The sequence below is a fragment of the Delphinus delphis genome, chromosome 21, assembly GCF_949987515.2.
Source record: "Delphinus delphis chromosome 21, mDelDel1.2, whole genome shotgun sequence".
Classification (NCBI taxonomy): domain Eukaryota; kingdom Metazoa; phylum Chordata; class Mammalia; order Artiodactyla; family Delphinidae; genus Delphinus; species Delphinus delphis.
This window is the reverse complement of record NC_082703.1, coordinates 25,111,879-25,124,093: the sequence shown is the minus strand read 5'-3', so window position 1 is coordinate 25,124,093 and position 12,215 is coordinate 25,111,879. Positions and strand designations below refer to the sequence as shown.

The window sequence follows — 12,215 nt, the reverse complement described above, 5'->3', positions numbered from 1 at the left end:
GTGTCCACACCAACTCTCCTAACCCACAACCAACATCGTGTCGTAGAGGACAGCCTCTCCAGGAAGCAGAGACGGGGGGCGGCCCACAGCCTGCTGGCCGAGGGGACAGGTGAGGAAAGGGGGGACCAAGGGGTTCATATGCACCTGATGAGTACGAAGAGACCCCCTGGCTTAGAACCGGAGCTGCACGGACCCTCCGGAGTCCCCGGATTCCACATTCAGACGGGGGACTCCAGCCCTGGGCCTCGCAGGTCGGGCCGGAATCTCCCAGCCCCGGGAGCACATTCCCAGGCAAGGACCCCCACCCAGGGCTCCGCTCCTAAGAAAAGACACAAGAACAGCTGCGCAGGTTTCAGGAGCGCTGGCATCGCCCAGTGATTTATTTCATCTCAGGATAAACAGACAGACGTACAAGGTTTTACGCGATTGGTACCCAGGACCTAGAAACTGAAGCATTGACCCATAAAGCATCAGCCGGCCTGAACTGTGTCTTCAAGACACCTGTTTGCCTTTAATACCCGGCCACACTGCAGCACTGCTTACAGCTTTCAAAAGCCTCAGAGGAGCTTTCATCTCGCATGAGAACACATCTAGGCCTTTAGTTCAATTCATCTCAAACCAATTCACCAAGCAGGTACGAAGTGCCCTGCCAGCTCCTGTGGTCCAGGCACCTTCCTGGAAGGGGGGAAAGTGTAGAGAACGTGGCCGCTGACATACGTTCAGACGCAACCAGAAGATGACACGTTCTCATCTTTAGCTCTTCTTATCTTCCCATGAATAATGATATTGCAGAGGAAAGGGAACAATAAGGACACTGATATATTTTTTAAAAACACCAAAACAAAACATTTTGTAAGCTAGGAAAGCGTCTACAATAAAACAGAACACAAGAGAGCGCTTCTGTTTACACATCGCCCCAGGAAGGCGTTACAACAGATTATGTCCTGAAACCATCTTAACTTCAGGAAAACACAAAGGACCTCAAAAACATTGCATCTCACTTCAAAATCTTTCACAGGAAGTTACCCAAGAGACCCACAGATCAAACAGCAGCTCCAGAATTACTGAAGGGACACCAGAAATTAACAGGAATGCAGCCGGTGATTCATTTCAAGGATTTGTAGCAAAACTGATACAAAGCGAGGAGTTTTAACTAAGTGGCAAAAGAACTTCCATTGTCTTCAACGAAAGGAGATTGGTGCTGCCAGAGATTCAGAAATCGAGTCACCGAGTTCCAAATCCAGTCCCGTAAAGCTGCCAGAGGCCACGCCGGCACTGCGGCTGTTCCCCGAACCAAAGGTAAAAACAGAAAGGAAGTGAAGACGTCTTAACCCCATTCCTTCGGATCCCAAATGAACCTTGATTAACAATACAAAAGTCATTGCTTGTGAGCTAACCAAAAGATCGAGCTTTCCCAAATTATAACCTTCCCCCTTAAAATGCCACTGCTCTTTCAAATATCTGGGAATGTCAGTGTGCCTGGGTTTCTTAATTTCATGTGAACTACGGATGGATGTCGTAAATGCCCTAGCTTCGTTTGACTCAACGGATCGAAGAGCAGGAATATTTTTGCACCAACTGTTTCTCTAAATAGAGCTGCATACAGCCTTGGCACATCACGCTGAATGTGACATGATCCGTCCTCGGAACATCAGACCTGGAGGGAAGTCTCAGCCAGGCCTGCCCCTCCCCTAGCTGTCCTCCAAACCGAGGCTCTTGCATGGGGTGGCTTTTCCGTTGGTGTAATCGGTGCACCACCCTCCTGGCCCTACACCCCAGGTACTGGCCTCCAAAAGCAAATTAAACTGGTCCTCTCAGCATGCCAGGTGCTCTGGTCTCTGTTCTCAGTGATATTACTAGTAGAAGTGTGGTCTGCAAGGTTCTAAATCCTCTACCCATCCTTGGGCATCCTCGGGCATCTCATCCTGACAAATGCCTGGGACTCCGGGACCAGCTCCCACAGAAAGTGACGCTACGTCTAGTCCAGGCATTTCTTCGTTCAATTAAAGGATGAAATAATATACACACACTCCAGCTGGGCATGTTATCGTGTGGCTGTGCACACGTGACATCTAACAGGTCTCCCATCTTCCACGGGGAGAGTTTCCTTTGGAAGCCCACTTTCAGCGTTGATGTTTTGAAACCGTAAACATCATAGGAATGATTTCTCAAGTAAAATCACAGTGATAATATCTCATGAGTTTGACACGGAAGGAATGAAAATATTAGCTTGGTTCCATTTCATGTAAAAGTTTTCCCATAAATGATGAAAGTCTAGAGAAAGATGTACTATCATATGAAATGCTCATGTCTTTAGAAGGACATTATTTATTTCGGATTTCAATTCTTTTCCTCCTGCCACGTCTCCAGTCTATTCCTACCAAAAGGCCAAAGAAGTCAGGCAACCTGAAGCCTGTTTTTCTTTCCTGAGACGATGGACCAAGTGGCCGAGCATCGTCTCAGGTCAGGGGCAGTGACGGGCAGGCACACGCGTCACCAGGACGCACCCGCTGAAACGGTAAATCCCGTGCTCTGGCGCAAGCATGATTCAAGCTATCATTCCTAAACAGCTTAACTCATCACTTTCACAACCACAGACTCTTTAAAAAGCATAACCTATGTCCCACATACCCACTGATTGGCACAGACAGAGGTAAGCCCCCCATCACTGGATCCACGAGTAAATCATAGTAAGGTCCACATAACTTCATCTACTTATGTGCCAATACCTTTCAATGTGTACTTTTCCTATTGTAATTAAAAAAAAAGTGGATTGGACTCAGAATGCAGATCACTTGGCCTCTATGAGCGTATACACTTTATCCTTAAACTTTTAATCAACAGTAAGCCCTGTGTGTACACACTTGGAAAGCAAAATGTTATAACAAATGAGGAAAGATCAACAGATTTGTTCTTCATCCTTGTGCCCTACCAAAGTACTGAATTTCATGTTACTTCTACTACGGTATTCTGGAATTCACAATTAGAAAAGTGTAGTTTACTTGCTAAACTACGTTATACACATATGTTATTTCCCCTTACGTTGCTATGCTGTCACTCCGCCACAATTTCTTAGACTGACGCTTGTAAAAATGAATTTCCCTCATCAGGATGACAGAATTCATATTTAAAACATCAAAAGTAGTGGGTTCAACTGTGCCTGTATGTTATTCTTTAGAACTCTCAAAAAGAAAGGATTTTAACCTTCTTTTGCGGGGTGGGGGGGATACTACTCTTTTTGAGCCCACTATGAAACATCAAAGCGGCTGGGCATACCTGGTGGGTACAAATGCTCCTTTTAATGCAGACAAGCACCACGGCCACTGTCAGCTTTTCCTACTGATGACATGCGCTTTGGAAAACATTCAGTCACCGAAGATTCAGAACTCAAACAAGAGCAACTCGTTACTACATCACTGAACATAATTATTAACATCTCTTAACTTGCAAATATTAAACCCATCTCAGTTAAGCGGTGAGAAGGACCTGCTCTTGAGGTGTGCGGGCCTTTGAGCATATCTGGGCCCCTGTGATGACAGAGGAGATACTGTCAGCTCTCACTGGACAGATCTTATTGGGAATCAAAGATTTCACCCTTAATACTCACTACATTTGGAATGGAGCCAATCGCAAGTTAACCACATGTGGCAGGAACTTTTAAGCTAAGTTAGAAAGGGTTTAAAAGCTTTTCTTATCAGTTATAATTTTAAACCTCAAGCCGAAAAAAGCATGACCTTCTTTCAGTCGTTCCACTAATATAGTTCACGTTGGCCTATTTTAGGACCTCAGCTCTGGGAGGTGGCCCCGAGGTCCCCTCTCATGGTGCAGGAAGCAATGGTACCGGGTACCCCACACAACTCAGCTCTGGCCTCCCGGCCACTCCGCGAGTGATACCGAGGACAGTACACCCCGGTACACTCCAGGCCTCACCCACTGCACCCGGAGGCTTCACCTCTCATTCTGTTTCTTTCTTTCTCAGGTATTTTGTATCTTATTTGTAAGGTTATCTATCTGCACACATCCTACATCTTGCCATCGACCCCATTAAGCAAAGCAAAGCAAAGCAAAAGGAATGCAGACTAGGCAGCGGGCCTTAATACAGCATCGCAAAAGGTCTTCAAGGCCCCGCGACAAGCTTCTACCTTCTAAGCCTTTAAACGATCCCGTGGGCTGGGCGGGGCCCACCGGGGCCCACCCCCGACTCTCTCCCTCCCCGCCTCCACTCCCCTCGCCCCTTCCAGTTTCCCAGTTGGGACCTCGGCCCACGGGGCGTCCCCTGGCCCAGGGCTGCCGAGGGACACGCCCGGGTGACCCGGCCCACCCTACGCGGCGCCCTCCTCGCCTCGGTCTGGCTTCTCCTCCGGCAGGTTGAGCACGAACGGGAAGAACAGGCCCCGGGCGTCCGTGGGGGCTCGGAGCGACTGGAGCTCGAAGCTGCCTTCGGGGCCCGCGTCGCCGGCGCCGGGCTCGCCGTCCGGGGGCGGCACGAAGCGCCAGGTGCCCGCGCGGCTCACGCAGTAGATGGCGCCATCCAGCGCGGCGCAGCGGAAGGGCTGTAGGCCCGACGGCGCGCCCGGGGGCCGCAGGTGCGAGGCACAGCGGCTCCACTGCTTGGCCAGGCAGTGGTAGCGGAGCACGCTGAGCCCCCCCGCAGGCCCGGCCCCCGGCGCATCGCCGCGGCCCCCGCACAGGTCGAAGCGGTAGATGAAGCCGTCCAGGGCCACCATGTCGGCCGAGCGCTCGCGGCTGCTGCTGCACGGACACTCCTGCCACTCGTCGCGCCGCGGGTCGTACTTGAGCAGGCGGTAGAAGAGCGAACCCCCGGACACGTAGATCTCGCCGTTGCAGGTGGTGGCCTCGTGCGCCACGGCAAAGGCGCCCCGGGGCAGCGGGGCCACGGCGGCCCAGCGGTCAGCGCGCGGGTCGTAGCGCTCCACGCTGAGCAGGCACTCGCCGCCCACGGCGTACAGGTGGCCATCCAGGGCCAGCAGCTGCAGCTGCGAGCGCGCCTGGCGCAGCGGCCGCACGGTGCTCCAGCGGTCGGTGGCCGGGTTGTAGCAGAAGACCCGGTCCGAGGGCCGCGCGCGGCCGTCGGGGCCCGCGGGCCCCACGCCGCCGGCCACGAAGAGGTAGTTGTAGAGCACGCACAGGCCGCAGCCCCGAGCCGGCGCGCCCTCGGGTAGCCGCGTCAGCTCGCGCCACTCGCCCGCCGCCTCGTGGAAGCAGTAGACGGCGGCGTCGCCTCGGCCCTCCGCGTCCCCCGACGGGCTCTGCGGCCGGCTGCCCGCGCGCTCCCCGGCTGGGCCGAGCGCGGCGGCCAGAAGACGGGCGCGGCCGGCGCGCAGGCGGCGGCGCAGCAGCAGGTCGCGCTCGGCGCCCGACAGGCGCCCGAAGACGGCGGGCTCGCGCAGCACCTCTAGGTAGTGGTCGCTCATGAAGCGGTAGGCGGCCTCGCGCAGCTCGGCCAGCCGCTGCCGCTTGGCCGCGCTCAGCACCTCGAAGCAGTTGGCCAAGCTCAGCTGCGGCGCCACGGCGTCAGTGGCGCGCTGCGCGGCGCAGGGCAGCTGTAGGCGGCGCGCGCCGGCCACCACGTCGGCCACGTTGTCGGGCCGCACGCCCGCCATGCGCCCGCTGTACGCGTAGGCCAGCAGCAGCCGCAGCGCCGCCCAGCCCACGCCCTGCACCCGCAGCACGTCCCGCGACGCGCGCGCACGGAAGTAGTCGCTGCGCGCCGCCAGCACCGCCTTGTGAGCCCGCAGCCGGCGGCCAGACACCTCGATGAGCAGGTCGGGCTCCCCGTGCTCCGGCCCGACGCCGGGGGGCACAGGCGCGGGGTCCCCGGCCTCTTCCGGGGACGTGGGCTCCTCGGCCGGCGGGCACTCCCCGGGGGACGCGGGATCTTCCGGGGACGCGGACTCTTCTGGGGACGTGCGCTCCTCGGGGGACACGGGATCCTCAGGGGACGCGCGCCCTTCCGGGGACGCGGCGCCCGCGCTGCCGACTTCCCACTGCCTCTGCACCACCCGCCGGCCGCGGCGACAAGAGGGCGGGGAATCGTCCCCGGAGCTGAAGCACAGGGACGCGCTGAGACTGCAGGGTGTCTGCGCCGGGGACGCAGCGCCCTCCCCCCCCGCCGCGTCCGGCGGCTGCAGGCCGCCCTCTCCCGGAGCCTCGGGAGCGCCGCCCCGGCCCCCGGCCTGGCCGCACGCTCCGTCCCCCGGGTAGAGGACGCAGGGGGCCACCGGGCTCTCCATGCGAGCGCTCGCTCCGGCTGCCGTCCCCGCTCAGCAGCCCGGCATGACTTCGCCCGGATTCGGGCTGCCCAAGGTCGATGGCTCCTCCGGGGCTCCTGGCTTCACACGCTTCTGCTGGCGCGCGATCAGATTTCACTTGTGTCCACACTGGTTTTCAATCGCACGCAGCTCCCCTCGCGCCCGCCCGCTCTCCTCTCCGGCGAAAGGGGTGTGTCGACTCGAGCGCGCTCCCGGCTGAACTTGTGAACCTGGCAAGGTTCCCGCCCGGCGGCCGTCTGCAGGGGTCTTTGTGGCTCGGTCTCCGCACCGCGCGGTGATGATCAGTCCACGGACAGGACCGCCCTGCAGCCGCAGCCGCGGCTCTGTCTGTAGCTCCTGCTCTGCGGAACTGAGCTGTCAGGTGCTCCTAAGGAACTGGGCCTGCCATTTCTTCCTGAGTCAGTGTTTATCCCTCCACATTCCATCACATCTCTGTCTCTGAGGACCAACGAATCAGAGACGGGCTGCAGTCCACACTTCAGAACACTGACTTTACTGCCGTTTCACAGGGAGCCGCCCCAGGGAGCTTGTTTTTTGTGCGTGACTCCCATGTGCGATTAAGGCTTATGGATGGTCAGCCGGACAATATCTGTGTGTGTCCTGGCCTCGGCAGCGCTCCTCATGGGCCTGCCTCGACAATGTTCACCTGGAAGCGGGGAGGGCATGATTCAGTCGCCAGGTGGGTGTTAGGAAGACACAGTTACTGCACACACTAGACCGGCTTTCCTCCTTCATCCATCGGGAGCCTTCCTCTGCGACTTCCTTTGTGGGAATATCAGGTGTTTCCATGTCATGTCACCACGCTCTTTGTGTTCCTGTTTATAGGAGAAAGAGACAGAATGTTGGAATTCGCATTTTTCCATAGGGCTACCTTGTGTCAGTGGCAGCTACCCCATTTCCCTCCACAATTTTCAGGTTATAGGATTCAGATAGGGTGGGAATGGGGATTGTGACTTTTCAGTGCTGGAAAGTTTGGTGACTAAAACATATGGGATTATTTAGATATTAAAAAACCGTTCCTCCCCTGATTTTCGAGGTCTATAAAGAAGAGCCCAATTCAGCCGTGAGCCTTAAGTACATTGGGTTGAACCATACGAAATTGCTGGGTTTTGTGTGTCAATACAACGTCAGTCAAATATCAACCACTTCCTCATTTCGACCTAATGAGATGTGTATGTATAATTGAGAACTTAAAGTGAGAAAGCATGGCCCGCCTGTGAAACCTCAGTTTTATTGTGGGACAGTTTTCCTGAAATCTTTTCCAGCCAACTATCTCAAATTCATTTACAACAAATATTTGGAGAAAGGTGCTGAGGACCCTTCTCTGGAGTTGGCCTCAGAGGCTCCGACTCTGGAATCTATTTGAACGGCTCACTCCTGGCTTTGTAGCTCTGAAAAACCTCAGAGAAGCAACCCTCCAAAGAGCACACGTGCAGCAAAAGAAAAGCCAAAGCAAAACGAAACAAAACCAAAACAAAAAACAAAAGCCACAGAACTACTTGGAAGGCAGATGTGAGCACCTGCAGATGAACTATAAAAAAATAATAAATTATCTCTCCTAATTGGCAAAACCTTCACTGAGACTCCCCAGCCTAGAAGGGGGGTCTTAGCACAAGGGGAGGGGCAAACTGGGCTCTGGTTTTCCTAAGAAGAGGCCATGGACGAGAGAAACGGACCAAATACATACAGCTCAGATGCGTCATCATTATAGGGTATGTTCACCTCGCAAATGGGATAAAGGGATACTTAACCACCTACCCTCAACCTCTTCTGATTTTCTACTAATTGTACTTAATACCGTTGCCTGATCCCTATAAATGCTCAGGGTTGAGAGAATGGGTGTGTGTAAAAATATATGCTTGCCTGCTCTTTTTGCTACCGTGTTACGAAAAAGACTTTCCCATTATTCTCAGAAATGCAAGTGTCTTAGAGGTGGAGATTCAAGACAGTCAATTCTGTCTCTCCCTTCCTCCCCGCCTCTCTCTCTGTCTCTCTTCCCCTCCCTCTCTCTTTCTCTCTTTGTTTTACAGAAATCTTTAACAGTAACCTTTGGGGCATATTCACCGGGTGCAGGACACTGTCTAGGACATGTGGAAAGGCAGCATGGAGACAGTCGGGATGAGCTGAAACTCTGACCACGGGCATGTGGGTCACGGAGGTGCCACGTGTTTACTCAGCTGTGCCCCAGCCCGTGATGCTGCTGGGGAGGTCCTGCATCCACTGAGATGGAAATGCACTCTGGCCCACGGCGACCGGAATGTGATGACAAACTGGAAACCTGCACAGATTTTATAAGCAAAGCTTCTGGCCTCTTCCCAAACGCCAGAGGTGCTGTCTTAGTCAGCTGAGTCATTCAAGGGAAAGTCAGATAAAAAGGAAGACATATACATATCTTTCCCCAATATACATATAAACGTCAATGTCTGAAATAAAATCAGAGAACTGGCTCTCTTATTTGCTTCATTCTTTTCACACTTTCTCTGTATGGTGTAGAAGACCTTGGACCTCAGAAAACTACTTTTTTTTTTTTCTTTTCTTGGCCAGGAGAAGGGTTTCAGCACTTCCTGATTCTTTCTCTGGCTTGACTCTCATCGGGACGTGCAGAAGCCCAACCTCTGAGAGTTCTCTTCGTGGAAGTCATCACAGACTCAAAAGAAAGGCAGGGAATAGGACACACTGAAAAACCTAAGTTTGCAATTCTTAGGTTTTCAAAGCTCTACAGAATCCGTTTAAAGCCTGAAAGAATCAGGCTAAGTAGACATTTTGTCGTAGCCACAAGAAGCAGGAGCTGCATGTCCACAATGACACAAATATGACCCAGGTGGTCAGTGGTCCAAGCAGGCACGTCCTTGCCAGCTCCCTGTGCGCCCCTGGCATGGATCACAGACCAGGCTGGCAGAGCCGGGGGTGGTCCGACACCTGAGCACAGCCATGTAATCCCATCCAAAGTGTGGCAGCTGCTCACCCGCTCAGCTGGCTCTCTGCCCCGGGACCAGGTCAGGAGTCCCTGTTCACCCCCCCAGCCAAGGTGATGCCGCACACCTGAGTGTTGTCAGGTGAGACAGAAGACCGTCTGTCACTGCGACGCAGGCAGCAGTGATGCTGGATCCCAAGAGCTGGGAGGCCACCCAGCAGGTCCACTTTCTGAAGGAAGCTTCTGCAGCATGACAGGTCCTGGCCCCCGCCCGCCTGGCAGGGTAGAGGGTCAGCTTCCACAGGAGAAATGAGGAAATTAAGCAGAGGGGCCACTTCCTTTTTCAAACGATGTTAAAGAAAGTCAGCATTCGGAGCTATATCTTTTTTCCCCAGCATGGCCCATTACTGTGATTTGGCCTTAAAATGGATGGGAAGAAGCCAGCCCATTCTGTGTATGTCCTCTGAGCACTGCAAGTCTGCCAAGACACTTAGGGTCAGATTGGAGGTCCGGGATTTGCAAGGGGATGTCCCCCCATGTTGCAGTTGGCTCCAGCATCAGAGTTCCCCTAAGGGGCTCCTGGAGGACTCTGTGCCAGCACCCACCCTGGTGACGGCAAAATAACTGCAACTCCCCGCCCGACTGAGGCATCGGGAAGGATTTCTTCCCTGAGCACTGCTCCTGGGGTCTGTTACAGTAAGATGAACGGCAGCACCTTCGCCCCATGTAGCGACGGGAGGGGATCTGTCGGTGGAGGTGTGGGTTGTGGTAACAGGCTCCCTCCTGACTGTAGTAAGAAAATATTTTAACAGGAACAAGTCTGCTTTAAATATAACTTAGGTAGCATTTCTCCCTGAAGGCTATACATTTCTTCTCCACATTGTAAATATCTAAACAGAATTTTTTAGTCTCTCCATGAATTTCTTCACTCTCAATTTGATTTTTTTAAATAAATTTTTTTATTTTTATTTGTTTATTTTTGGCTGCACTGGGTCTCCATTGCTGTGCACGGGCTTTCTCTAGTTGCGGCGAGCGGGGGACTACTCTTCATTGTGGTGTGCGGGCTTCTCATTGCGGTGGCTTCTCTTGTTGTGGAGCACGGGCTCTAGGCACGCGGGCTTCAGTAGTTGTGGCACGTGGGCTCAGTAGTTGTGGCGCACAGACTTAGTTGCTCCGCGGCATGTGGGATCTTCCCAGACCAGGGCTCGAACCCGTGTCCCCTGCATCGGCAGGCGGATTCTTAACCACTGCGCCACCAGGGAAGCCCAATATGAATTTCTTAAAGAAGATTGTCTGTGATTTCCCAAATGTGGACATTATTTTTGTGCTTAAGGTGGATATCAGGTTATTTAAAATTAAATATGCTTCATTAGAATAATATAGGTTGCTAAAGAGACTCTCCGTTTCAAATAATTAGTCAGTTTTTTTAAATATTAATGAACAGACTTGGGAAGTTTATCTAAATGTCTGTAGCATCTATTCTTGTAGCCGATTCCTCCTCGGTGTTCTCCAAGTCACGCCCGACACGTATCTCGTCCGTGTGTCCAGCCACACGCCTGTGACAGCAAAGTCCTGGAACCGCCACTTGTGCCCTGCCCGCCGCCTGCTTCCCACACACCAGCATGACCCTGTTCACATAGTGAACAGCCAATAACTCCTGGGGTTAATTCACAAAGAAAACCACAAACAGAAGAAACATCATCGAATCTTAGAAACTTGCAGGGAATGTCAGGATACCTGTTTGATCATAGAATGTGTTGATTCCCTTCAGCTGTTCCTACAGATATTGCTGGTTCCTTCTTCCTTGGGCCCAATTAAAATGAGGTGGCGGTTCTGGGTGCGCAGGGATGCAGGTGGGTGGGAGCGGATGCCTCGGTGGGGGTGGGGAGGGCAGCCAGTGACCTTCACCCCAGCCCTGATTCCCACGTTCTCTGCACTCGTCACAGTCCGTGGTCTGGCCCTAGCAAGGCCATCATAGCGGCGTGCCTGGAACACGGAGTCCAACGCTGCCACAAGGCAGCATCATTCACAAAATAGGTTTTCATTCCTCAGTCGTCCTGGGAGCTTGGCCGTCTGGCTGCTAAAAGCCGGGTGCCGCGTGGTCTTGGGAGACGCGGAGGGCGCAGGGCCCAGGGCCCTGTGTGCAAGGTTCTGCACACGCTTCGGCCGAGGAGACACCCACCACCTGGATGAGAGGACCCCCCAAGCCGGGTGTAGGCCGTATGTTCCGTGAGGTTTGGGGATGGGCGGGGCTGGTGAGCAGCCTGGTGTGTTGAATAATTAAGAGGGGAAGTGACGTCCTTCAGCAGGTCTGGTGACGTTAATCAGAGTCTATTCTACCAGATTACAACCTATCATTTTTAATCTGCTCTTCATGAAGGACATTTCTAAGACTCAACGGGCTGTAATGTAACCTGAATGCGCGAGTCATCATGAAACAGCTCACACCTATTCTATTTTACAGGGACTGCTGTCACGTGTGTTACATCACTGGGACATACGCGACCCTCGCAAGCCACCCTTCTGTGGGGTCGTGGTTTTTAGCCCCGTTTTACCAAAGAGGAAATGAGATGTGAACCGATGTCACCATACAATGAATCAGCCCCGCACTTAGTAGGTGGCAGAGCCAGACGGGGACCCGCTGTCCGGCCTCGGCGCCCATGCCACCAAGCACTGGGCCCAATGCTCTGCGCCCTTCTGTCAACAGTTCTGAGCGTGAAGCACTCGACTTTGCAGCACGTGCGCTGGGCTGGTGGACGCCTACGAGACACTCCCATGTCTGGTCCCCTGCCCAGCGCATCCTGGGAGCAGAATTCTGGTGACTCAGGACGCCCCCAGCTCTGAGAGCAAAGCAGATAGAGACACAGGGCAGGTCGTGGCGGGGATGGGCTCCTGCGGCGCTGTCTGCGTGGGCCTGATTTAGGGGGTGACGGCGGCTGAATCTTCTGGCAGGGCTTCACTGGAGGAAGTAAAATTAGAGAATTTCCTAAAAAGAAGCTTTTACGTAA

The 12,215-nt window shown here is 53.8% G+C and overlaps 1 protein-coding gene across 1 annotated transcript; it reads right to left on the bottom strand.

Annotated features, from left to right (window-relative positions):
* Nucleotides 1-346: 346 nt before the first annotated feature.
* KBTBD11 (kelch repeat and BTB domain containing 11) lies at nt 347-6,254 on the bottom strand. Its single transcript, XM_060001486.1, has one exon. The coding sequence runs from the start codon at nt 6,252-6,254 to the stop codon at nt 4,323-4,325; it is 1,932 nt and encodes a 643-aa protein (XP_059857469.1). The 3' UTR covers nt 347-4,322.
* Nucleotides 6,255-12,215: the final 5,961 nt, after the last annotated feature.

Bases quoted from the DNA above. Each gene is read 5' to 3' on its own strand.
- KBTBD11 (XM_060001486.1), bottom strand. From the start codon at position 6,254: ATGGAGAGCCCGGTGGCCCCCTGCGTCCTCTACCCGGGGGACGGAGCG.